At 39.7% G+C, this 24737-nt stretch overlaps 2 protein-coding genes across 2 annotated transcripts in view; one reads left to right on the top strand and one right to left on the bottom strand.

Moving 5' to 3' along the window:
* The window catches only part of samd4a (sterile alpha motif domain containing 4A), a 64132-nt gene extending 50269 nt beyond the window's left edge, over window positions 1-13863 (top strand). Inside the window, 2 exon segments of the mRNA XM_038700675.1 lie at window positions 3858-3941; window positions 7226-13863. Coding sequence (XP_038556603.1) covers window positions 3858-3941; window positions 7226-7254 — 113 coding nt within the window. The 3' untranslated portion in view covers window positions 7255-13863.
* Window positions 13864-16631: 2768 nt separating this feature from the next.
* gch1 (GTP cyclohydrolase 1) overlaps window positions 16632-24737 on the bottom strand; it is a 49320-nt gene continuing 41214 nt past the window's right edge. Inside the window, exons 4-6 of the mRNA XM_038701528.1 lie at window positions 20064-20095; window positions 19851-19935; window positions 16632-18965 (exon numbers count right to left, since the gene is read on the bottom strand). Of these exons, the coding sequence (XP_038557456.1) occupies window positions 18839-18965; window positions 19851-19935; window positions 20064-20095 (244 nt within the window). The 3' untranslated portion in view covers window positions 16632-18838. The remainder of the gene's footprint in view (window positions 18966-19850; window positions 19936-20063; window positions 20096-24737) is intronic.

A 24737-nucleotide genomic window follows, 5' to 3' on the forward strand; every position in this document is an offset into this window, starting at 1 on the left:
ACCTAACTCAGCTTTTCTCCCTGGCCACAAGGGATTTTCACTGCCCGGCCTGTGTTAAAGACTCAGCGAAGGACTAAATGGCGAGAAGGGGTTGCTAGGCTGTACTGCGGCTCAAATACACTCCTGCAAACACACACATACTCCCCCCATCCAACCTCAACCCAACCCTCTTCAAAACAGTCTCCACCCTGCTCACAGCTGAGGTCAAGACAGCAAACAGCAACTAGCACCTCAGACTTAGAAGTTCAGGGTGTAATAATTAGAGCCCGACCGATCGGGCGATATGAGCTATTTGCATTCAAGCGGCATCGGACGTTTCTAACAGCAGATATATGACTATTAAAAAAAGAAAGCTAGAGTCAGATCCTAAGTCCGCATTTCTGCAGACTTTGACTGAGGGAATTGCCCACAATTCATAGCGGTATGACATGAAACACGGGGATTACCAGGGGAAGCCCATAAGCGAGAGAAGTGTCACGGCAAATCCGCGTTATAAGAGAAGAAGAAAACAGTAAACAAACAAGAATCGACACCTACGCTGATGTTAATATTGTTGAAAGTGTTCTTAACTTAAGATGGTGCGTAGAACACATGAAGTCAGAGGAATGCAATCACCTTATTACACACTTAGTTTATTCAACTATTTATTTTAGTTTTTGCTTAATGATGCTATTTGACCAGCACTAGTGTATTGATTAATTACAAATATATATTGACATTTAGGCTACCTCTCCTCCACTCTGTAGGGAGAGAGCCTGCAGGACTTAAAAATAAGGCAAAAATAAAAAGTGTGCAACGTGTTTCTGCGTCATGGTAACGTGATAAAGTGGCAAAGTGCTGTCCCGTTCCCGTCTACAGCATTTTGAGCCCTCGCAGCCTCTTGCGCTCGATCACTTTCCAAGTGACGTCAGTAAAGTCTGTGAGGGTTCAGGGCTCAGGGTTTAGGGGGGACATTGGGATTGGGCCTTGGTCTTTTGTCAAGTTAATTACATGACTTTAATAATTATAATAAAAACAGACCCAGTCTGTTCTCCTCTCCTGAAAACAGTCATGACTTGCTAATCCTCCCGTTTTTCACTGCCATCTCACGGCTTCCTACCAATTCACAGCAGTTTAATGTTACGGTAGTTGGGTGTTAAAAGCTACGCTGCTGGACAAACGTAACCGTAGATTTATTCTGAAAATGTATGACAGTTCTGGCGAACGGTCCGCATTTGTCCCTAGTTCATCACTTCTAAATATTCTCTAAAATCACGTAACGTTACAGCAGCTAACGCTGCCGATTGCTAAATTAGCCACAAAGTTAATACCGTGTTTATCAGTGGAGGATAGTTTCTGACGTATTCTTAATATATCTGCGAGCTGCCTGTCTGCAGTTAGTCGGCGTGTCTGAAATGATTAAACCAGAGCGGACATGTAAATAGACGTGAGCTGAAAAAGAATCTAACACGGCTTCATGTAGCTCCTCCTTTTGTGATGTTGTAGATGTGAAACTCTGTAGTCAGAGCCTGTAGTATTAGATGCATTCAACAGCAGCTCAGTGTATCATAGACAGCATGATTTATACTGATGGTGGTTAAATGGTTTCTCGTAGCTTGAGTGCTGGTAAAGGGATGAACTGGATGTGAATATGGTACATTGAAATTATGGCAGATTATGTGTAAAGTGAAATACACATGCTTATTCGCTCTCATTCTCTCTGTTTACAGACGACTGAAAAAGTTGCACCTTCCAGTTGTAAATATTTATTGATGTGCAATTGTTTACATGTTCACTTTTTGAGACTGTAATCGATTTTATTAACATAATACATTTAGGAAAACGTTTTATAGCCCACATACATACAAGCTTTCAATATCGGCCTGTTCTGAGTGTAGTTTATACAGTAAAGGGGTCTATTATCCAAATCATTCTTAAAATCAAAATACCGGCTCATAAATCGGCTCTTTTTCACTTTAATATCTGCATCGCCCCCCAAAAACCCATATCGGTCGGGCTCTAGTAATAATTAGCAGGATCTATTGACAGAAATGCTATGTAATAGACTTAATTATGTTTTCAGTGGTGTATAAAGACCTTACATAATAAACTGTTATATTCTTATTACCATAGCCATTTCTATCTACATTGCCTCTTAGTCCTCTTACGTGGATGTTGCCATGTTGTGCCGCCATGTTTCTACAGTAGCCAAAATGGCGGTAGTAGTAGTAGTTGACCATGGCTTGTCCTGCGTGCTTGGAAAGAGAGGGGTGAGCTTAGGGCTGGGCAATAAAACAATAATAATAATAATCGCTATATAATTTTCCTCAACAACAATATAATCATTTCATTTGAATCACAATCAAAGTAGCACCTAATTTTTCTTTTTAAAATTTTTATTTCGTTGAAAAAAGAGGCCTGAAAAAAGATTAACCAATCATATTTGTTGATATAGTTTTAAATTTAAACTTACGAAATGATCCACTGTTTGGCATCAAGTGTCATATTCTGACCATACAGAAAAGTTTAACAACATAATTAGCATCTGGTTTTCACTCAGGAGCAAAAACTTGAAAGAAGTAATGATTTGACATATATCGTGATAATTATTATCGAATGATATGAAATGTTTTTATCATGACAACATGATTGCCCCATATCGTCCAGCCCCAGGTGGGCAAAAAGAGAAATAATGTCTAGAAAGAAATATATAGAACTTTGATTTGTGCAAAATTACATTTGCATATACATATTTTATAACGGTTAGTTTGCTGTCCATGTAGAGTGAACTAGATGTCTGAGTGTTGTTTATATGCTCAGATCATGCTAATCCAACACATCTTTGTAGCAGAGTCCTTGTTGATTCCACATTCAGACTTAAGAGCACATGAACACACCAAAGTCTGAAGAATGACTTCATAACTTCGGACATGGGACCATCCAAGGAGCACGTAAATGCACCATGAGCCACTGTTTGCAATTGCAACCCTCAAACCCTAGATGCCACTTAAACTTACACACTGAACCTTTAAAGAGTTTACTATAATCTTATTAATATATGCATAAGAGGGCTACCATGTGTTTAGTTTTGGTTAGGGAAGAGTAATTCATTATATTGGCTCTCCTGTGTACGGGATAAGGTTAGACTGGCATAGCACTATTCTGTAGCTTCACCAGATTATCTTGGCTTCTGATCTGGTGTCTTTTTATTAATCATAGAATATTTAAATATTCAAAAGACAGATCTGAGAATTAGAGTAGTTGTCATATTTCATATTGAACATTGATTGCATTACATCTTATTTTGAATTGGTGAATGTAAATCCAGTCGCAACTCCTCCACTCAGACCTTACAATCAAAGTGACAAAAGACACCATGCCCCTGTTGGAGCAGAGCAGTAATTGTATTGATGTAGCATGTGTCTCAGTGCTGGAGTTAACGGTGTGGTATAATCTGATTATTGAGGCTCCACTCTGGTTGAATGGACGACATTGTTCCAGTGGAGGCTGATCTGAATTCATTTTTTGTCCTTTGCCAACTTATCTGACTCCAATTTATTTAAAAAGGTGGGGGGGTAAAGGTTTAAGCATTATCATGATTCTGTTTCACTATGATCAAAGGCCTCTAATTAAGAGTGTGTGAAGTCATTAAAATATAATTCAGCTTCTCAACACTGATTGAGGATCACTGATATTGTACATAATTTCTGCCATGGAGAGGATCGACAGGAGAAAATAATAAGTAATTTTATGAAGTGGATTAAATAGCATTAGGTTTTATTCACTTGCTGAACCAGCTGTAACCATCATGTTTAATATGAATTTAATTTAAAAACTGATAGTGATACTCCTTCAAATTTGTTTTTCTTGCTGTACAGATCTTCAGTTGCCAGTGACGGAGCCAGACATCAACAATCGCCTTGAGTCTCTTTGCCTGAGTATGACAGAACACGCCTTGGGAGGTAACGCACAGTTTTTGATTGATCGTCATTATTTAAACCATAATACATAAGATACAGTTATCTTAAATTATCATTAGGGTTGGGTATCATCTGGGTTTTTTACAATTCCGGTGCCAAATCAATAGTTTTAAAACGGTACCTGTGCCTGGAACACTACTTTTAAAAAATGCACACAAAAAAATGACATTAAAGAGAGTTTTTTTAATACATTTGTACATATACATACATATTAACTGTTTAAAGTGTACAAACCAGCTTTAAACTTTTAATGTGTTATAACTGTTGTATTCAGCTAAGACGGAAAGGGCTATTTTCTCCAGTGTTTCCAGGAGGCTAGTGAATGTGTGATATGCCTGTCGGTCATTTATTTTCCTACCTGTGATTGGCAGAGAGTTAAGGGGGGTGGGTGTTGTTTCTGGGGGAGAGAGTGTGTGTGTTAGCCACGGGACAGAGATGGTGAAGAACAATAGTTCAATTGACACATTTAAGTGGCACCGAAATGAGGTACATAAATTTGTGTTCTGATTCGGTCTGGTAGACTAGATCTAGACATGTTGGGGTGACAAAGGTGTTTTTCTGATGTGTTATAATTGGTTGGTCCGGTCATGCCAAGTGGTCAAAAACTTTAAAAGTTTAAAATCAGACGGCGATTCTAACAAAAGCCAAGGAGAGTTCACCTTAGAAAGGGAAATAAAATGGGAAGAAAAAGAGGAGAAAAGTTGATTTTACCAAAAACATTTCAGAAATTACCTACATTTCTATATGATACAAACAGTAAAGTGAACATTATTTGAACTGTTGGAGCAGTTGACAAAAATTTTATGTTGTTTTAGTATTTGGTATGGATGGCAAAGTGAATGAAAATGAGTTGCAAATGCTGGCGTGAATAGAAAACCTTAAACACATTTTTTTTTTTAAAAAACACTTTTATATGTGTCAGTATTATACTGTAATGGACATGGCCTGAGTCAAGTCAGTCTGTGACCTAAGCAGAATATTCCCATGTACAGTGAATTATAGTCTTGGTTAAAGTCAGTGCCAGCTCCCCCAAAACTCAACTGAGGCGAAGACAGTGGACCTCAGTGCTCAGCACAGAACGGTAGACAAGTGCTGCTTTGTGTGTGTGTGTGTGTGTGTGTGTGTGTGTGTGTGGTGGGGGGGGGTTGTGTGTTAGGTGGAAAGCAAAACGAAGGAGTGGGTTTTACTGAAGAAACTCCCTCTTAATCAGAGTTTTGCCTCCTTCTTGTCTCACAGTCCAAACATCCAGCTGTCTGTGTTGAGCTTCAGAAGCATAACTTGGAACCAGCTACAGGAAATTATTTAAAACACAATTTTCATGAGAATAAGAAAAAGGATGTTGACATTTAGTCTGCAGTTGGTCATTTTTGGAAAGTCTGGTGTGACAAAATGAACTCCAAGCAAACTGCCTTTGGATTGATGCTCATATTCAGATGCTCTGTTTTGACATAATGTATATTCCTAGATTCCACAGCAAATTATACTGAGAAATTTAGGAGTTCAGACAAGTCCATCGAGATAAGGACTGGAACCAGATGAAAACTCAAGAAGCAGACTACTTCTGATTCCATGTGACTTTAATTGTAAAGCCCTGGCTCACTTGTAATTTGACGTACAACTAACAGTGGGTCCATCCACTGGATCAGTATCAGTATTGACCTTGCTTCATCAATGTCATTATTAAACACAGTGTTTCTAGTCCAACCAATCCCTGCCCTCAAGGCCTCAAAGATACAGATTTCAGATCTGTGGAAAAAAAGCACTGGTATCTGATCAGAACTTGGTATTGGCAAATATCCTGAGTTTATGTATCGGAGTATTATTAAAGGTCAGATGAGTACATTCTTATGACTAACTACAACAATATGAAAAATCAAACAATCCCACCAGTTACACAGTAAGTATATTAGATTGAAATTCAAGTTGAGGCCAAATGTGAATTAATCACTTTTGACAAAGGTGCCTGGAAATCAACACATCGAATTGCACAAAAAGAACAGGTTCTTTTTTTCTTTGGCAGAAGACTTTTAGGTGAATGAATGTACGTGTAAAATAAAAAATACTCAGATCAGGTTCAGCAACAAATTTAAACACATTCAGCTACTCTAAACATTTACTTGCGTAGCTTTAGTCGCTCTGTTCACACTTGACTCTTGTGGTATATAGTATATTCAGTGCATTGCTGCGTTATTCAGTTCACAGTGACAAACCTGCACTTTCAGGCCTTTTTTTTTTTTATCACGATGGAGGCTTTATCTTTGTGGAATACAAATGTTCACCACTGCATAGCATGATAACATTTTCCTCTTCAGCCACACCAGTGGCAACAGCTCTCAGACTGTTGTTTTTCTCTATCAGTATTTTGACAGATGTGTTGTTCTCTCACCATGTCAAGGCCCCACACTGTTAACCAAGCCAGAAAAGCTTCAGGCCTTCTTTAAAAACAGTTCATGGCACTACACTTCAGATGAAATTGTATTCATGCAGTGCTAATACTGATACTACATGACTGGGAAGAATGTAGACTAGCATCATGAAGGGGTGCAAGAATAGTAGACAGCAGAATTACATGTTTTAACCTTACTGCAAGTTTGGGAGATTATCAGGGAATCTATTCCAACGACAGAGAGCACAAGCTAAATGCTGCCTTTACAGCTCAGGCTAATCAGAAGCGTCAATTTGGCTCACATGGAACAAGCAAATTGGTCCTATAAGTTGGTCTCTGACTGGATCAGAAATCCTTCTCTGTAGAAGCTTATACTTATTCAGGGACACAAGAAAGCTGGAACCTGTCCCAGCAAAGGCCTTCTCCCTGTTCACTGTTTTATCTTCATCAGGACTCATTCTACATCCACATTATAACACTGCCCCTAAGGGCCTGTGTCCACCGAATCGTTTTATCCTGAGGCCAGCGTCTTTTTTCAGTTAATTGCAATGGGAGCGCCACGTTTTGATGGGAAAAACGGCAGCAGCGTAACGAGGTGAGCTGAGCGTTTATTTCTGGTCAGCGAGAGTTGAAAAATGTTCAGCTTTCAGAAAAACGCTGCACTCATCACAGGGCCAGGACAAAATCACCTCCACGGAAATGATGTATCATAGCAACCACAGCATCTCGGAAAAAAAAAATGCGACTCCAAAGCGCACCCTAGCACTCCCAGCTAGGCGTTTGCAGAACAGCGGCTGGCATTTTCTGCCTGTGGATGCTAATGATGTTTTGACTGAGTTAAACACTAATGCCTTTTCTTCTCTCTGCTGTTCCTCTTTAGACGGTGCTGACCGCACATCAACAATATGAAATGAGGACCTGAGTGAGAGCAATAGGGCAGCGCAGGCTCACGAGGCTCTCTCACGATAAGTCACCTCGAGGTCACCAGCCCTCCTGTCCCCTCTCCCTGTAGCCAATGGTAGAGCTCAACCAAAGGATCGGGCGGGATCCAAGAAACAAAGAGAGCCGATCGTCAAACGGCTAACACAAGCTATCTCATTGGCACCGTCCATCGGGTCGGAAAAACACACTTCCTGCTCCGCCAGCATGCTCACAGTCACCTGCATCTGGGTGAGGAGAGATAAAAGCTTTCAACACATCCTGGACAGTGTGTGAACAGCGCCCCCCCCAGGGGAGGCCAGAAGCAGTACTGCAGTCCAGTGAGTCCCAGCAGAAGGGAGACGCTGGCCTGTGGATCAGGGCCCAGTGAGACTGAGGCCCTTTCCCTCTCCGACACCCTCTGGTCCCCGCACATCGACCACAGCTCGTGGCATCTTTCAAATCCATAGCAGTACCTCAGACCCAAAAACAAGACAAGCAGAGCAAGAAGGATGCAGAAGGAATTTTCGGATTTCCTTCCTGTTTTCAGTGAGGCCTGAGTGTCCAGCTTGGGAAGGCCTCTTGCTCAATATTGGGTGGCAAAAAAATCTTTTGTTTGTATTGTATGTATTTATTGTTTACATAATGATGCTACTTTCAAAGGGTACAGATACATGTATAAATTTCAGGTATGAATCGTGTAGTACTCTGTAAAACCATGGCTGGCTGTCTACCAGCTTTACGTCCCATGAGTAGCCATCACGCTAGTTTACAACCAACGTGCTTATTCTTTATTTCAGCAGTCAACAACAAAAGACGTGTTGGCTTTTACCGAGAGAGGAGAGCGCGAGAGGAGGAGGTAGAGCAGACGTGTAAAGAGAGAGGAAGAAGGTGATGCGGAGAAAGACACAGAAAGTAGTGGAAGAAAGAATCAAGCTGAAGTGACACTGGAAAGGGAAGCGGATGTTTAAAGGAGGAAGACATCAGAGGCAGGACCTTTGATCGGCTGAAGATGAGGGAGGAAGATGATGTCATGTCTAACCATATCGTGAGTCTGTCCTCGACAGCGTAGGAAGAAGTGAATTTGGCACCTGTCAGTTCAATATTGTTTATCCATAACATGTACTGTATAAACTCTTTGAATTCAGAGCCTTTGCTGGCATAATACATTGAAAATGTAGGTTTTTATACACGTAAATGGGAGATTAATACGGCTGTTTCATCAGTGGGATATGTCTGCATGTTCAGATACTGGGTTTAGTTGTTATTCTAAAGCAGGGTGATATGCTTAAGCTGCATGTCACGACTAAATATCTTTCTTGGAGGAAAGGAAGATTGTGAAATGTGGAGCGGAGAAGATGGCAGAAAAAAAAGCAGGAGGTTGATTTGGTTTCCAATCTGACCACGTTGTTGAGAGGATTTCAGCATTGGAGAAATCGCACGCTGTCAATCCATGAAGGGTTTTCCCAGAGATTGTCTCATTAGTGCTTAGCTCCACCTGCAGGCCAAACACTGTCATGGCGGGAACAGATGCTGAAGTCCATGGACACACAGGCACTCTGCAGATCATTGAAAAATCTGCTATGAGTAACATTCGGGGAAATATCAGATTGCCCATGTAACATGGTCTTCTGTCGGTTCTGTCAGTGCAGGCCTACGTGGAATTTATTTTTATTCTTTTTAATTCTGAATCTCATGGTTATTCTGTGTCTTAATATTTATCCTCAGTTTATTGTGTCTGGAATACAGACTTTATAAGAATAGGTTTATATTGAAATAAGCTGGTTAGGAAACTCCCCTCTGTGCTGCTTTCAACTGAGCACATGTGCCGAGAGTCCTGACCTTGAGTGGTCGACGTTGAGGGTTATTGATTATAACTGTTTAGTTTCTTCATAACTTTGTTGCAGTCATGTAGTGCTCCTCTTGTATCCTGCACTTGATATGATAATGTGATAACACTAAAATCCAGATGTTCATAGCTCAATAACAGTTTTGTGCTTTGGAGTCGGATCAAGCAGATTAAAGAGAGCTTGGCACTTGCTCTCGATTGTCGAGCTGCAGTCTCAGCAGACAGACAAAAGTCAAGCGGAGGAACCACATCAGGTGGCGATGTTGAATCCCGCAGCCGAGACGAGAAGCTCCTGACGCCTCTCACTGACCTTAAATGATTTCTGTTTGTCTGATGTTGGAGTTGAAAATGCTCTCTTCTTAAGTCAGGGCTGAATCGTCCCACACAGGTACAGGACCATACCAGTGAGTGCATGTCTTAGCCCAGTCACTACCATTTGAATACACATTACATTACTACCAACTATTTTTAGATATTTTTATGTTTTTCAAACCTTTCAGGCAAACATAAGTTTCTATTAATTTTATAAGGGTTGTAAAATGAACCCATATAATCTTCTGAGAAAGTCAATCCATCACAGTAATCATTGTGTCTGTGTTTACTTGTGTAATATCCATTTGTTTGATGCTTTTAAAAAATCTGCACCTACAAATGAATTATCACACAATATATTTTCTTGATAAATGCCGGCATGACGTTTGCAGTCTTGAATCACCTTCTTCTTAAGCTTCAGGTCTGTGCAACCTCAGTTTCATAGCGTAATAGAAACAACTATTTGGAAAACAGTTCCAAAACAAGTTTGGAAAAATTATAATGTATAAATCTAAAACACTACAGTACACTTTTAAAATATCCAGTAGTGATGTATTCAGCGTGTGACCTGTATTAAAGCTAAGACGTGCAGAAATTCTGTTATGCCTTATTCTGCCTGTGACAGGCCCGCCTGGAGCCCAAACCGCCATCTTGAGTGGTTGAATGTGGCTTCAGATCCAGTGATGGTGGCTCAAACCTGCAGTCTGGATCTGTGCACGCTCAAACATTCACACACCCTCGGCAGATAAAGTGTGTGTTACAGCCGTGACATCGTGCACACCGTTTTTGTCTCAGTGTTTCGAGCGTTTGTGTGTTTCCCGCTCTTATACTCTGAGTCTATAAGAGCCGGTCAAACGTCATCAGTATGTTTGTAAACGAAGATGAAGATTCCACCAAAGCATGAATGTGACATGAACCCATTTTAATCCTAAATGGGGAAACTGACACTTTTGACAACTGTTGTTTTTTTTTTTCTGATGCTCCTCACTGAGAAGCAGATGGTTTCAGTGTCACTGCCATATGAATCAGTACTTAAAGTAGAGACAACTATTTATTCTTTTTTTTTTTCTTTATTTCTTTTTGCAGAGGTGATACTTTTACTCATTTAGGTGTATTATTATTTAAAGTACCATATGTATTAACATGTTATGGCTGGTGACCATACGTACATCTCAAATATTAACATAGTTATTGTTGACGTTGACTATTTTTTCTTTTTTTGTTGTTGTTGTTGAACTATAACCTTGTTTGTATCTATCAGTGTCGCGTTGAGATTTTTCATGTGAAGCTTCGCTGTCGGAGCGAAGACGGAGCCGGTCCATCAGAGACATGGACTCATGTTCGGTTGCAGAAATTCACGTTGGACGAGCTGTCTGCAAACAAAACAGCGGTGTGTTGTTGTTGTAGTCTTTGGCAGGCCAGGAAGTAGACTGGTCCATTCTGATCTGGAGTCTGACCCTAGTGCTGTGGACGTATTGCCACCTAACTCTTTGCTCATAAGTGGGAGAGGCTTATACTGTAGGTTGTTCCTAGGTGTGTTACATTTAAAGGATAAGGCCGGCATTATTCTATATTTTCCTTATTGTGAACAGATCCCGTGGAAAGACCAAAACCAACAATGTGTTTGTTCTTCTCGCATTACTTCCCCATCTTGTCTGTCACAACACTAAGGCTGTTGGTTTCTACTGAACAGGTGTTAAACAGGTCAGAAATATTTTGTTTCATATTTTTTTTAGAAGTCTCTGTGATTTCTGAAACAGCTGGTCACTATATTTTTGAAGCAAACATTACTGACAGGAGGCATTTGTTGGGGACTACTTTCAGCAGCGGATAAATCCACATGTTGTGCTCTAGTGAGTACTTGGCAGCAGGGCAGCTTATGTGGGATTGAGTCAAAATAAACTTTGGTGTGTGTTCGTGGTGATGCAGGAACATGTCAGCCAGTGTGGCTCCTTGATTTGTTTTTAATATATTTTGGACATTCTGTTGCTTGGAGAGGGATACCTTGTTAGGATTGTTGGTTTGGGTCTTCGTAGGATTTGTTGATATTAAGAAAAGTAGAGCGAGCACCAAATTTATCCTTGTCAAAATGTTTTACATCAGTCAGTAATGTAATCGAAGGGATTATTGAAACTGTAGTATATTTGCAGTATTTTTATTTACTGTCATATCACTTTGCCATGTTTGAATTATAAAAGGTGTTGATAGAAAGTTCAGGAGATTTATTTCAAGTGCTCGTCTGTGCCACATTTTTATAGAAACACTCACAGACGGCGTTTAAATAACCCGAGTTTATGTGATTTTTCTAGGAGACATAACAAAGTAAAGTTGCATGTTTTGTATGTGTAGAGTTGACTTCAACACCACAGGCCTCCAGTTTCTACTCAACCCTGGTTTCCTGCAGCATCTCTGGGTCAAACAGACGTCTATGTGAACAGAACCTGTGACGGACATAGGAGGGTTACAGCTCTGAGGTCTGGATCATTACACATCTCTTCAAACCAAATGCTTTATTTTTTAAATGCATATCAGCTCAGTGAGTGTCCAGGAGCGCTTCTAACGCTGTGCACACTGCAGTATTAACAGTTAGATAACGCCTTGATATTCCAAAAACATTTAATGTACTTTAAGTCGAGATATATATGCTGTTTTGTATCTTTTATTTTTGTCATAGATTCTGCGATGCCAAGACTTTTTTTTTGTTTGTTTGTTTGTTTTGTAAATTTTAACAGCATCCATTCTGTAACAAAGTGTTACCGCTTGACTGTGCTCCTTTTGTTTCATTTAGTTTTATTTTATCAAAGAGCCGATGTCCTGTATTGACTGCAGGCTTACGTATATATTTGACAAAAGAATATTGTATGTTTAATAATAAAAAAAAAAACAACACAAAAAAGACAAAAAAAATTGAAGAAAAAAAGAAGAGGAGAACATTGGGGGAAAAAAAGTGTAATTTATATTTTAAAACTGCATGCACAAGGCTGGGAAAGTCATATTTAGAATAACAAATGGCAGTGCCTTTTTTGTACTCGAGACATTCACCCCAAATGTAAATGGTTTTATAAAGACTTTAAAAACTGTAATGTTACAGGATGAAACAAGCGACATCTGTGTTGGGTCACGTTCACACTGCAACTGCAACCTAATTCAGATTGTTTCCCTTCTCTGCTGTATGATTCGTGGATTTTTTTTTATGTAGATACAGTACAGGGGGAAGAAAAGAATACATTGATTAATCAGTTTTTCCAAACCTAATCATGAATCTGATCCATATGTGACCATATTATTGATGCTGGTTTTATGTTGCATATCCACAGAACTGATCACTGTGTCCTTATGTTTGATGTTCATAGACGACAAACAAAGATAATTTCATTATTTTAGTTTTTTTGGGGGGGGGGGGACTCTTTAAATGTGGCTGCAGCACCCACATCATCCCCACAATGATAAATAAGTGTTCGTCTTGGTTAAGTTCTGCCACCACTTAGTATTATTTTCATTATTGATTAATTGGCCGTTTCTTTCAATTAATCTTTCTCGATATTTGATTAATCATTTGGCCTATAAATTGTCAGAAATGAGTGTGTCTTCAAATAGCTTGTCTGACCAACAGTCCCAAACTCGAAGATATTCAGTGTATAAAAAAGGGAAGCAGACTACAATAGATATATATTGGCACATTAGAAACTGTTGTTTATAAAATTCAGTCACAGCATAAAGTCAATAAAACTGCATTTTCACAGCAGAAGATTGTTTTCTGTTTTGCTCTGTACATTTAAAGCGATGAGCTAATGTCATAAATAATTTTGATTAGTGACAAAAGGAACAGTGGTATCAGTTCAGTACTCTGTATCAGTGGATAAGTTCAGGATCAGTATCGGTTGAGACAATCTCCCAAAATCCAACAAGTAAATTATCGTTTCATTTATCTGAGCAGCACCTGGTCTGAAAACCCTTCACCAGTGCAACAACATAAATCAACTCTAAAGTAAAATTACATCAGTGATATCCGGAGTATTGCTCATCTTTTACAACCTCACAGTCAAGTCATTAAAATAAACTTTTTGAGCGTCAGCAGTCAAAAATTAAAGCAGCTTCACGTCTCTAAAAAAAAGCAAAATGTGAACATTCAAACTCGAACTTGAATCTGATTTGCACGTTGAGTGCAGTGTGAACGTGGCCCGCGGCGGTGAACTCGGTCTGTTGTGTCTGTGCTCTGTTGGTACTTTTTTAATGCTGATATGAAGATATCAATTATTCTGGTCTGTACAAAAAAAAAAAAGAAATGTGTGAATGGCTGCGTGACAGTGAGGATGTTTGCGTTTGTGTGAAGACATTCAAGTGTTCAATGTGTCTTGCTGTAATTTTGTCGCGACGTACCAGAATGCTGTGACTTAGCATGCCCCTGTTATACATAAAAATACAAGTTGTAACTCCTCCAGCGTGTCTGTGTGTGATTCAGCCTGAGGAGACTTATAACTTTAACTAATTTTACTTGTCTCAAGGAGTACTCGTAGTAGTACATTTTCACAAGTATTGTACTTATGATCAAGTTTGAGGTACTTGTATTTGAGTAACACTTGACTGTACTCCTTCATTTCATAAATTCACACATAAAATCACATTTAAGAAATTGTAAAAACTAATGTAACAGGATGAAACAAGCGACAGCTGGGTCACGTTCACACTGCAGCCAAGTGTCCTAATTCAGATTCTTTCTTGTATGATTGTTTTGTTGCTGCCCAACAGTTTTTAAAAGAACAGATCAAATTATTAGTCATTGCTAAAACATTTTATGGTTCCAGCTTCACAAATGTGAAGACTTCATGTAGCTTTAAATGTGTTGATAATGTTGAGGTTTGGCCTGTCGGTTGGACAAAACGAGCATCATGAAGGTGTCACTTTGGGTTATCGTGACGCCACTTCTCACTATTTTCTGAAGAATTGATTAATGGAGAAGATCATCAGATAACCGCCACAGCGGGCATTTTAATGCTCTAAATACTAAATACTTGTAATACATTAAGGACATTTTTCTGATTATACTAAACATTCTTAAGTAACAATCCAGAGGAGAAAGATGTGCTAACCATCGAGTTGCATTATTGGAAGGTATGAACTTTGGTGTTGCTTTCGGCTGTGAAAGCAACACCAAAATTCATACCTGTAACTTTGTATAGAACATTTCAACGACAAGGCAATTCAAAAGTGCTTTACATAAAACATACAATAGAAAATAGAGTTAAATAGAAAATAAAAAGATGATACAGGATACTAAAAGTTACAGAGCAGTTTCAGCAGACCTGCAGTTTTCTGGGAGTTTGTTCCTTTTTACGTGGTGCATAAAACACTTCTACATGTTTGGACTCCATCTTTGTGTAAAATGTAGTTTTTTAGTTAATTTATTTTTTTCATAGGTTTACAAAGTGTGGTGATATACAACCACAGCCTTTGAATTGTTTTTGACCCTTTAGGTACTTTTTCACTAAACAAAATCTGAAGTAAGGAAGTGTTGAGGATGGGCAGTTTTCTGCCATAGTCTCATTTTTGAAATTTCCACTGGAGGGCGCCAAAGTGACAGACAGTGACTTTTTATGATAAAAAATAAATAATAAAACTATTTTGTTTACAGGTTTAAACTGACCAGGTAACAAGAAATGTTTTACCTAAGTGTTAAAGTTAGACTGATGGCATTGTCGGCCAAGAAGCAGGGAAACACTGTAGAAACAAACACATTTAAAGTTTTAGTTCAAACTGCTTCTTTAGTTTGGAGAGTAGAATATAGAAACCAGACCCTCGCCGCTGTGAGTGCATGAATGTGATGTTACAAAACTCAGGCGAGAGCTGCTGACTCATTCCTCTGTCAGACATCCAGATCATGATCAGCTCCACATCCCCTCTGTTCGCTCTGGGCTCACAGCCAGATCAACCCTCTAATTGGCCCCGGGGCTAAAATGAGCTGTGGGCCCCCTTTTTGTTCTGGAACCAGTTTTATCTATTTCCTCTTTAGTTTTGTGATTTTTCTACATTTTCTAGAAAGCACTGAGCATCGACCCCCGGGTACAAAAGTAACATGGTTCCCTTCTCAGTTCTCAGGACATGTTTACTAATTTCAACATAAAGACAACAGGAAGCTCCTCACATGCTTTTAAGTTGGTGCATTAGAAGGTTTGATAAAACGTTCTTGTAAGGAAGAACCTACCTCGCGTGTAGACAAAAGAATATATTGTGAGCAGCCCAGTAGAAAAAAACAACGCTCCCGTCAGCCTCCTGTTGTGAAAACAATTACTGAAATGTCTACAAACTACTGGCAAAATGGCTTCAAAGCCCAGCGGTGCAATGTAACTAAGTATATTTACCCACGGTATTTACTTCTATATAAGTACATTATTGACATACTTGTAGTTTACTTTTCCATTTCATGGTACTTTATACTGCTCTTCTTTTGGAAGCAAATTTTTTGTGCGCTACATGTATTTGATAACTTTTGTTACTAGCAAATTTGCAGATTTACATTTATTCATTTAGCTGACACTTTTATCCAAAGCAGCTTCAGATTGCTAAATAAATCGGAGGTCGCACGCCTCTGGAACAACTAGGGGTTAAGTGTCTTGCTCAGGGACACATTGGTGGATGTGTCACAAAGGGGAATCGGGACCTCTCACACCAAAGGCATGCATCTTATCCACTGTCCCATCACCACCACACCAAAGTAACTACAATTAGCTCCACATTTACAAGCTGCAACTTAAAGTGAAGCAGTGATTATTCTGAAATGGGTCATTCTGCAAAATGAGTACTTTTGATTCTAATACTTTCTCATTACCTTTTACTTAATTAACAGTTTGAATGCAGGATTTTTTGTACTTGTAACAGAGTAATTTTACACTATGGAAGTAGTACTTTTACTTGAATAGAAGATTTGAATATTTCTTCCAACACTGGCTAAGCCACTATTGCTAACATGTTCAGTTCAGTCTATTCAGAGTCTTAAAAATTAGCTTTGTTTGTTTGTATCTAGTTAAACGTGTTAATTGAAATTTGTATTTCAACAAAAATAGCTAACTTATGCTATTGATATAGTGTAAATATGAGGCTAGCAGTGTGGGGAAAACATCTTCGAGTCAAACTAACAGGACATTTTGCCGTTCTGCTGCAATTGCATGAATGCAGACCACTGACAGTTAAGTGAAGAAACACAGAGTCATCGGCGTCACATTGAGATTTATTTTCTTTGATTAAAAAGTTTTTTTAATTAACACATACATAAAGTGACAATGATGGTGAAGAACAGGCCGTCCTTCTCAACAAGGCCACAAAAACAACATCAGAGCCGTTTGTTAGCGTTCATCTTCCTCCCAACAAACAAACACACACACACGACGACCACACACACACACAACTTCTGTCACGACATTACACAACCTCCCAAAGTCTGTCTGGCAACGTTAAAACGCTTTAAGATGCAAAAATATGCTACACGAGTAAACACAAAGTCACTGAACAACACACACACATTAGTCTCCACACGGTTCATCTGCTGGGATGAAAAGTGTAAAGAACACACACTGACACACACACATTTAATTAGCCTCTCAAGTTAATTAAAATATTGAGTTTGTTTTCAGACAGCGGTGAGCCTGCAGCACCGAAGTCTTTTTTTTTTTGTTTTTGTTTTGGCACATACAGGCAGATCCTTCCACAGGACCATAATATTAACAAGATTTTAATGTAAAAATGAGAATAATAGTGTCATTTTCAGAAGCAGTGGATTTACTGCAGTCTGCCCATGTTTGGTTTTGCACCAAACATTTCATGATGTTTCATATTTAAATGGCTCTTTTTGTTTGTTTTTATAATACAAACTTCATGATTTCAGTTCTGGTTTTAAATCAACTGATAATCTCAGCAACCAAACAGTCCTGAATAACAAGGACTGTGGTTTCTGAGATGTGACAGAGTGTTAAAGTGCCGTTCATCACAACAACATAATCAAATGCAAGTGAAAAGATTTAAACAAAGGGATTTTATTTTCTCTATTGAATAATCCTTCTTCATTCTCCTCCTAATCTTTCTAATTCTTCAATTAGTTGTTTAGTCTATAAAATGTCGCCCATGTCGCCCAGAGCCCAAAGTGACGTCTTCAAATAGCTTGTTCTGTCCAACCAACAGTCAAATACCTAAAGATATTTGACATTAAATAAGTATCTGATCTCACCAACACGTTAAAAGTTCTTTAGACCCTCTTCTTAAGAGCTTTTCAGAAAGCTGCTGAGAGTTACTCCGGCTGACACCATGTTTCATGAATGATCTCACTCACTATGTCCTCTGTGATTGGCTGACAGGTGACCGCTCTGTGACTTGTCGAGTATTTTATTGTATCTGGCATCAAACGCCATCTGCACGTTGAATCTTTTTCCAAAATCTGTATCCCATAATCGGCTAATTGTACATATAGCACCATTTTATCGGGTAATCAAACAATTGGCTTTATTTATTAACTTGATGAGTTGTAAAGCAAAGTTGTGTCTTAGTTTGGAGAAATATCCAAGTTCATCAAGGTTGCAAACTGCATTTTTTCCAAAGTTGCATTACTGGAGAGTTGTGAAAACCATATTTCCCACTGTTACTGAATTATTTGGATGAAGCGCATTAACTCTCGCTCTGTTAAAATGGACTTCTCTTTTATTGTTTTTCTGAAAACACGAATGCGATGAGACACATTAACTGGTTTTCGCACTAAAATGCTTTGTGGACTCACTGATACGGCCATCAAATCTTAGTTTATTTTGGTTTCTGCACACTATAACAGTTAGGAGTTACTTTTAGCCTCATGATGTTTTGTGAATATGCCTCCAATTATTTGCGAGAATCTTGGATTTACAGTTTTGTTTAAAAGAGCTCTCACTGTTCTGTGTTGATCTAAAACATCACTGAGCTCAAAAACTATTATTTAAGTATTACTGTAAACGTTAAACACATTTTTGTCTTCTTTATTTGTGACATGCTCTTTGTAAAGGACCTTTAAACTAGAAAGCATGTCATCTAGAAATGCAACAGTTGGTTTTAATCTTTTTAATAATAGTATAACAAGTGATTATATTTTTCAGGGTGGATTCTTTCCGTTAAACTCACCGTCTCTATTTCAAGGCCAAAGACCGATATTTGATTGATGAGCACCCACAACACACGTGGACAACAGGGGGTAAAGTCTGTCCCGTCGGTAAGTAAACATGTCGGCGCACGGCCTCAAACAAAACTCGGACTGAAAACACAGTACACACTCTGTCACTGCCTTTGGTGAGAGGGAAACACACACACACACACACACTACACACATGCACGCACACACATACACACAGGTGGAGGTAACTTCAGGCAACAGGAGAATGAAGAGGAGGTGCTTCTTCCTCCTCAGCTCCTGATCAGCGTCAGAAACTCGTCTCGGGTTTTTGGATCTTCCCTGAAAACTCCCAACATGGTGCTGGTGACGGTTTTACTGTTCATCTTCTGAACGCCTCGCATCACCATGCACATGTGACTGCGGAGAGGAAGAGGAGGGAGATTAAAGATGAAGGGAACAGAAATGAACTAATGTAAAAAGAGATAAAAAGAAGACGGACGAAGAAAAGTGTTAGAAATCAGAAACGGAACAGAGATAAAGACAAAAAAGAATAAAAAAAGAGGGTAAGAAATGGAGGCAAGGTCAAAGAATAGAAAGTTTAAAAAAGCAAGAAATGGTAAAGAAAAGGAAACGAGGAACAGAAAAGAGGAAGTAAATGAAAGCAAATGAAGTGGTGTATATGAAATAATTGTAAAAAGACATTAGATTAAAAAGGAAAGAACAGAAAAGAGGATGGAAATAAAAGCAATTAGAGATAATAAAAAAAAGTATAAAAAAGATGAAGGTGAGGGAAGGGAAGAGGTGTAACAGAAAAAAGGAAGACAATAAATAAATAAGACAATAAAAAGGACAGCGTAACAGAAAGGAGGTGAAGGAAAAGAGATGATGTGACAGAAAAGAAGGAAGTCAAAGGAAATGAATTGAAGACTGTTAAAGAAATTAGATTCAAGTTAAAAAAGAAAGAGGAGGTGAAAGAAAAGAGGAGATGTGACAGAAATGAGTGATGGAAATTAAAGTGATGAAACAGGTAAAAGCATGTAAATCAATAAAAAGGTGAGAGGAGTAGAAAAGAGTGAGGAGGTGAAGGAAAGGGAAGATTTAAAAGAGGAAGTGAAGTGATGCTTATGTGAAAGTGAAGAAAAGAGGACAGGGGAAAAGAGGCGAAGGGGAGGAAACACAATCAGATGAAAGAAATGAAACATTTTTAAGCTCTAGTGTGCACCAGGCGTAAGGGAAAGATGGAGGACAGAAAAGGAGAATAGAGGAGAGAGAAAATTGAGTTTTTTGGTGGTTGTAGCCTACGTTGCCTCGATGACCACGCCGACGCCGGTGGGCTGCAGGGCCTCGGTGATCGCCACAGCAATCTGTTTGGTCAACCTCTCCTGAACTGTGGACATTCAAACAAACATGAACCAGGTTAGACTGAACAAACAACATTTAGGCTGACAGAGTGAAACAGAAACACTGAACTTTGAACAGATTAAACAGAGAATCTGTGCGACTTTTCTTTGGTACCTTGTAGTCGACGGCTGTAGATCTCAACAATCCTGAGGGAGCATAAAAGAGAGAAAAACACCTCAGTAATTCATCCTTAGTGCAAAAACAGTGAAACACTGACATACTGAGACGGATGGGAGATAAAAATGACAACTAACTGACCAGAGACAAAAAACATCCTGGTTTCTCCACCAGGATTTCTCTCTCAAAAACTTCACTGAAGATCAACTTCAAAGTCTAGCAATGTTCTCAGTGTTTATTTTCAAAACAATGAATGTCTCTACTAGCAAGCACTTTGCATGTATCACAGACTGATATATGTTCTTCCTCTGAACCATAAAGCTCTATTGTTGTTCACAAACTGTTCAGTGTGCTGCACTGGGTGACATGTTCCTTCATCATGAACATAAATTTTGACTCAGTCCCACATACGCTGTCGTGCTGCCCCAAATTCTCACTAGAGCACCACATGTGGATTCAATCCGCCGCTGAAATTAGTCCCAAACAAACGCACTAGTTCATCCTGTTTGAGTTTGCTTACAGATTTTTACAACCGCTAACATCATTTTGTCCAATCTGTAGTCGCATTTTCAAAACTGCACAAAATATGCAGTCATTTAATCAGATATGGGGACTCGAGTTTGAGACTCGGACTGGAGTCCGACTTAAGTCGCACACACAGTGACTTGAGACTCGTCCTTAAAAGACTTCAGACTTGACTCAGACTTGAGGTGCGGGACTCGTGAACAATGTTTATTTTTAGGAAACGTCTGATGAGCTTGCTGTTATTCCCCTTCCTGTGTTACCTATAACCTGCCAACGTAACACGTGGCATCAGCTGCGCGCGGCCCCAAGTGTGCGAGGACAACAAACACCGGCGGCTGCTGTGCCATTCATCATAAACTTTGACTTTAAAACTTTGTACTTTGCCCAAACAAAATAGATTAGTAACCTGAGGTTAGTAAACATGTTTATCTCAGCATTGGACATCTAACGTTAGCTTGCTTCTTTCTTTAGCTTACTGTCTTCGTTATGAAAAGATGAATGAGCATTTGTTTACTTGCCAAATTCTGGCAGTCGATTAACATAATCATTTACGTCCCACTGGCTACCATCACGTTAACTATTAACGGTAGCTGCAAACAGGTTACAGGTTTATTTATCATGTAATCTTACAGTTTTATTTAGTTAGAACATTAATGTTCTAAATGTTCTAATAAAACTATAAGTTACACTGGTTTGAGAATCTGAGTGATGTGTTGGCTTACAGTAGTTAATAAGCTGTCATTGATTGCATTTCACATTACATGGTCGTGCTCTGTAAGTGAAAAACAGGTTACAGTTACAGAATTCCTTCTAGCTATGCAGTGTTATAAGCAGCCTGGATTAAACACAGCATTCATTATAACCACAAGAGACTTGAGACTTGACCTGGACTCTAGCTCAGAGACTTGAGACTTGACTTGGACTCTAGCTCAGAGACTTGAGACTTGACTTGGACTCTAGCTCAGAGACTTGAGACTTGACCTGGACTCTAGCTCAGAGACTTGAGACTTGACCTGGACTCTAGCTCAGAGACTTGAGACTTGACTTGGACTCTAGCTCAGAGACTTGAGACTTGACTTGGACTCTAGCTCAGAGACTTGAGACTTGACTTGGACTCTAGCTCAGAGACTTGAGACTTGACTTGGACTCTTGCTCAGAGACTTGGACTCTAGCTCAGTGACTTGAGACTCGACTTGGACTCTAGCTCAGTAACTTGGACTCTAGCTCAGTGACTTGAGACTCGACTTGGACTCTAGCTCAGTAACTTGGACTCTAGCTCAGAGACTTGAGACTTGACTTGGACTCTAGCTCAGAGACTTGAGACTTGACCTGGACTCTAGCTCAGAGACTTGAGACTTGACCTGGACTCTAGCTCAGAGACTTGAGACTTGACTTGGACTCTAGCTCAGAGACTTGAGACTTGACTTGGACTCTTGCTCAGAGACTTGGACTCTAGCTCAGTGACTTGAGACTCGACTTGGACTCTAGCTCAGTAACTTGGACTCTAGCTCAGTGACTTGAGACTCGACTTGGACTCTAGCTCAGTAACTTGGACTCTAGCTCAGAGACTTGAGACTTGACTTGGACTCTAGCTCAGAGACTTGAGACTTGACCTGGACTCTAGCTCAGAGACTTGAGACTTGACCTGGACTCTAGCTCAGTGACTTGAGACTCGACTTGGACTCTAGCTCAGAGACTTGAGACTCGACTTGGACTCTAGCTCAGAGACTTGAGACTTGACCTGGACTCTAGCTCAGAGACTTGAGACTCGACCTGGACTCTAGCTCAGTGACTTGAGACTCGACTTGGACTCTAGCTCAGAGACTTGAGACTCGACTTGGACTCTAGCTCAGAGACTTGGACTCTAGCTCAGTGACTTGAGACTCGACTTGGACTCTAGCTCAGTGACTTGGACTCTAGCTCAGAGACTTGAGACTTGACTTGGACTCTAGCTCAGAGACTTGGACTCTAGCTCAGTGACTTGAGACTCAACTTGGACTCTAGCTCAGAGACTTGAGACTTGACCTGGACTCTAGCTCAGAGACTTGAGACTCGACCTGGACTCTAGCTCAGAGACTTGAGACTCAACCTGGACTCTAGCTCAGTGACTTGAGACTCGACCTGGACTCTAGCTCAGAGACTTGAGACTCGACTTGGACTCTAGCTCAAAGACTTGGACTCTAGCTCAGTGACTTGAGACTCGACCTGGACTCTAGCTCAGTGACTTGAGACTCGACTTGGACTCTAGCTCAGAGACTTGAGACTCGACTTGGACTCTAGCTCAAAGACTTGGACTCTAGCTCAGTGACTTGAGACTCGACTTGGACTCTAGCTCAGTGACTTGGACTCTAGCTCAGAGACTTGAGACTTGACTTGGACTCTAGCTCAGAGACTTGGACTCTAGCTCAGTGACTTGAGACTCGACTTGGACTCTAGCTCAGTGACTTGGACTCTAGCTCAGTGACTTGGACTCTAGCTCAGTGACTTGAGACTCGACCTGGACTCTAGCTCAAAGACTTGAGACTTGACTTGGACTCTAGCTCAGTGACTTGAGACTTGACTTGGACTCTAGCTCAGTGACTTGGACTCTAGCTCAGAGACTTGAGACTTGACTTGGACTCTAGCTCAGAGACTTGGACTCTAGCTCAGTGACTTGAGACTCGACTTGGACTCTAGCTCAGTGACTTGAGACTCGACCTGGACTCTAGCTCAAAGACTTGAGACTTGACTTGGACTCTAGCTCAAAGACTTGAGACTCGACTTGGACTCTAGCTCAGAGACTTGAGACTCGACTTGGACTCTAGCTCAGTGACTTGAGACTCGACCTGGACTCTAGCTCAGAGACTTGAGACTTGACTTGGACTCTAGCTCAGTGACTTGAGACTTGACTTGGACTTTAGCTCAGAGACTTGGACTCTAGCTCAGTGACTTGTGAGCATCTCTGCATTTAACCCATTTCTGAAGTTTTCTTTACATACACACTTACTCAATACCAAAACTATGAATGTTTTTTTGTGTGTTATTTACAAATGCTTGAGCACAACATGTCTGAAATGAAAAACCTTTATGTATAAAGCATCTACTTCTGCTACAATATCAGCTCAAAATCTATATTAAAACAGCTGATAAGCAATTATGAATTAACTTATAATTGAAACATTGAGGAGAAATAGCTTATTTATTGTAATTTGGGTAAAATAGATAAACCACAGCTCGTTCCAATCTCAACCAGAGACATAGCCATGTGTTGACGTTCTTTCAATTACATACACAATGCTGCAAAAATGGAACTTTCTGGAGTTTATCCAATGTGGATACAGAACAACACAGAAGAGGAGAGAGAGAAAGAATAATGTCTCAACAAGGGAGAAGAATAGTTGGGCCAGGGAGGAGTAGCTGAAGCAGTTTCTATCCAAGGTGCATAGTGAGAGATGACATTAGATGATAATATGGATTAGACCAGGACAGGCATTTTTGTTTCTATCCATTCTCTATTTTTGTTTCAATGTAATTGTGTATTTATATTTACACTTTTATCCAAATCAACTTACATTTGAGAAAAAAATCACACACGTATCAATACAGTAAGAGATCTACAAGTGAAAATAAATACTAGAAAGAGATATTAGCACGCCCAGCATCAATAAGGTAAATACTTAGGGAAAGAAGTAAGAGTTAACAAATAGTGCAATCAATACAAGAGAACTGTAAGAAGATAGATAAAGGAGAGCGCAGGAAGTGCAGAGGTTGGGGGTTAGTGATGTGTTATAAGAGGTGTTCTCGGAAGAGATGAGTTTTCGTGAGATTGTTGAAGTTAGAGAGGGACGCCCGTGCTCTGATGGCGTGTGGTAGTTTGTTTCAACATCGTGGTGTCACAGATGAGAACAGCCGGGACTGAGATTGCTTTGTGTGAAGGGATGGCAGAGCCAGACGGCGTTCGTAGGAGTAGCGTAGCGGCCGAGAAGGAAAGTCTGATGAATAGTTGACAACAAAGAGGAACTTCAAGAGTATTTTTTTTCAAAGACGGTCAATCATTTTGTGTTTTCTGCAGCTGATGATAAACGTAACTGAGCTCTACCGTCTTTTTAAATGTCCTCTTATGTCACATCTCATCAACTGAGGTTGTTTATGTGGACATTTCTCATA

Source organism: Micropterus salmoides, unplaced genomic scaffold (genome assembly GCF_014851395.1).
Source record: "Micropterus salmoides isolate LMB-PRFRI ecotype aquatic unplaced genomic scaffold, ASM1485139v1 Ms_hic_scaffold_6, whole genome shotgun sequence".
Lineage (NCBI taxonomy): Eukaryota > Metazoa > Chordata > Actinopteri > Centrarchiformes > Centrarchidae > Micropterus > Micropterus salmoides.